General features: G+C 57.0%; 1 protein-coding gene across 1 annotated transcript, besides 1 other annotated feature; it reads right to left on the bottom strand.

Annotated features, from left to right (window-relative positions):
* Positions 1–614: 614 nt before the first annotated feature.
* Positions 615–669: a microsatellite.
* An 80-nt stretch (positions 670–749) lies between these two features.
* TraAM80_10263 (surface protease GP63) lies at positions 750–2852 on the bottom strand (the record flags this gene model as incomplete). The annotated part of the gene is made up of 1 exon (XM_029386897.1): positions 750–2852. One exon carries the CDS (start codon positions 2850–2852, stop codon positions 750–752), a length of 2103 nt encoding a protein of 700 aa, XP_029233234.1.
* Positions 2853–3039: the final 187 nt, after the last annotated feature.

Below are 3039 nucleotides of genomic sequence, written 5' to 3'. Positions count from 1 at the left end.
ATGTCGGACAACACAGGTGCAGGCGAGGTGATCGTTGTGAGTGCGTGTGCTTTTCCGCTGACCGTTAGCATTCATGTCAGTGAGAACAACGCGGGCGAAAAGCTTTAAAACGTGTGTGTGTTCTTTAACCACCTGAAGGCAAACATGCGACCAAAAGACCCTAGTGAACAACAGAAATAATGAGAGCAAAGCGAGAAGAGGCCAGTGGCCGCCGCGCAGCTCCACTCCAGAGACAAAAACACATTCGCCGCCCGCAGGTGACACCGCCCGCCAATTGAACTCGACCTGAAGAAAAGGAAAAGACAAACAACAAACAACAGCAAAAAAAAAAGGTGGCACGCACCTCCATCACCGTCCAGGAAATTCTTCACACGCCCTTCGAGCGTCCTCACGGGATGTTGCGGTGCGCGCGCGGCAAGAGTGGTAAGCAGAAAAAAAAACAGTTCCTCGGCCGTCGCTCCGTCGCCACGCCAAGAACCATCACCGGCGGAGGGAGTGCATCTTTTGAACGCCAGTCATTCAAAAAAAAAAAAAAAACGTCCCTCACAAAATTTATAAAAAGTTCTCCTCTGGGCAGTGAAGTCAATGCAAAATCACAGGCACACTTGCAGCTCAAAAACACAGAACAAAAACAAAAAAAAAGAAGCAATAATAATAATAAAAAAGAAATGCGTATAGCCCACAAGAAAAAAAAATCCTCAAAAAAAAAACATGGGGGAGGTGCGGTGTCGGCCGCAGGCTCGGAAGAATTAGGGCGCCACAAGCACCACGCCGATCACTAGACCAAAAAGAAGCGACACCAGAAGAACCACGGAGGCACTGCTGTCGCGAGGGCTGCCCTTCCCATGGTGTTTTGGGGGGCTCTCAGCCTCGCGGTGCTGCAGCATGGTGAGGCAGACATCGTTGAACGAGGGGCAGGTGATGCGGCCTGCCGTGAATGGTGCCGTGGGCGTCAGCTTGTACCCGCTCGGGCAGGGATGCCACTCCTTGCTGCCCTTGTACCGCACACTTAACGCGTCCTTGCCACACCGCACATCCACGCACACATCACCCACGGCGACATCGCCCACCTGAAGGCCCTCACCAGTCAAACAACGCGATGTCGGGCCAACAACACTCCCCGGCATGGCAGCCTCGATGCCATCCACACACCCAGTGCCGTTCGTCGGCGCAATGAATGGGCAGTAGTTCATCAGGGCTTCAGGCTTCGAGCCCATGCTGGTTGAAAAGTACGCAAACTCCGCTGGGATCCCCTCGACATTTTGCAGTAAGCAGCTCCCCAGCGACTGGCGGTCAGATGTGCACCGCAGGGCGGTGCCGCTCAAGCTGGTGCAGAACATCTCAGGGTAGCTCGTGACGCCATTATTCACACACTTTTCGGTCAGCAGCTTGCACCCGGCTCCGCTGCCCCAGCGCATCGGCTCCGCCTTCTCAAAATTCACCTTGTAGTAGCCAAGGTCGGCAAAAACTGCCATCGTCAGTGCCGTGTAGTAGCCGGAAACGACCAAGTTCGCCATCAGCTCATCCTTTGCATTGCGCCGCGCCCAGTGCGAATTCAGACCAAGCCACAAAGGCGGCCTCCACTGCTTCTCCACTACCATGAATTCAGTGCCCTCGGAAGTCTGCTCCCTGCCGCGCTCAGGCACCGCGTTTCCACCCGCCACCGCCTGCGGTGATGCAAGAACGGGAAGAGGGGGTCCACGAAGCTTAAGAGTCTGCTGTTTAACGCCTTCTGTACCTGCAGCTCCTCTTTGTTTTCCCGGACTTCCTGATATCCTTCCGTTGCCTTGTCTCCCCCTTCCATTTCGTGCCCCCATTGATGAAGGCATACCTGGTGGATGGTCCCCAAGCCCTGATCTCGGCCCTCCACGGGAAGCTATCCGCCTCTCCGTTTCTCTCTCTCCCTCCTCCCTTGTCACCCGTCGAATCACCGGCCCAGAAGCAGGCAAAGATCCTGCTGCTGCTGGTGGCGGCACGGCTGGTCGTGGTGATTGCCCTCCAGCCGCCTGCCGTTTTATCTGCGGCACATACTCCAGCTCCATGCCCAGAGCTGAGTCGCAGCCGTAGTGCACCCTTGCCTTCTTCCGCGTATTCGCGGAATGCACAATGTGTGCGCGGTGCATCCCCCGCACACCCGGCACCTCCGTCACCAGCTGCATGTTCTCCATGTCCGACGCTATGAAGCCGAGGGCGTGCGCCATCTCGTGCACTGCCACGCGGATGTGCTGCGACGTGTTCACAATGTGGCGTGGGTTGTAATTGATGACGCCAACCACAGGCCGCCCACTACTGCCCAGCGTCGCGCACGGCATCGCCCACGCAAAGGTCATCTTGAGCGTTGGAACGGCGGCCGCGTACAACACCATGTCGGCGTCGGGCACCCCATCCGTGTGGTGCTCCTCCGGCACCTCGAACTTCGCGCAAACACTCTGCTTCGGGAGCCGCGGCACAACCAGGGGACCGTTCAGTGGCCGCACCAACAGGCGCTCGCTGTGCATCCACGCCGCCTCGGGAAGAATCACACTCTTGAGAATCTCCACCTTCTCCTCCGTCAAAACATCCTCTTCCTGGCAGACCATCTGGCCGCCGAGAAACATATTGATCTTTTCCCCGGCCTTGGAGCAGAATCCCTCCGGCGCCTCCAGGTTGTCTGTGAACACCCGGATGCGGATGGGCACCCAGTCACTGCCCACCGACACACGGACAGGACTCACCGGTTCCCCCTCGGGAGTCACGCCGGGAACGTTCCGGGGCAGGCTATCAAACACGCATCGGTGCGGCACAGCAATGACGGGGACGCCGCCGCCGCCGCATAGCACAAAAAGCAGGGCGCAGCAAAGCAGACGGAGCATAATGCGTGACTTGTTGTTAGCGTTTGGGACTGTGCTTACGTGCGAGATGCAAACACACAAAACAATGACATCAAAAAAAGCAAGAAGGCGCAACACCCCTCAAAGAAACAAGGCACGCAAAAAAAGTGAAAGCAGAGGCCAGTCATCACGGAAAACTTTGCCACACAGAGCTGCCCCTCAAAGGCAA

Source organism: Trypanosoma rangeli (assembly GCF_003719475.1).
Source record: "Trypanosoma rangeli strain AM80 chromosome Unknown Tra_15.4_contig_00863, whole genome shotgun sequence".
Taxonomy (NCBI): Eukaryota; Euglenozoa; class Kinetoplastea; order Trypanosomatida; family Trypanosomatidae; genus Trypanosoma; species Trypanosoma rangeli.
Note: the sequence above shows the minus strand (reverse complement) of the source record. Positions and strands in the feature narration are given on the sequence as shown.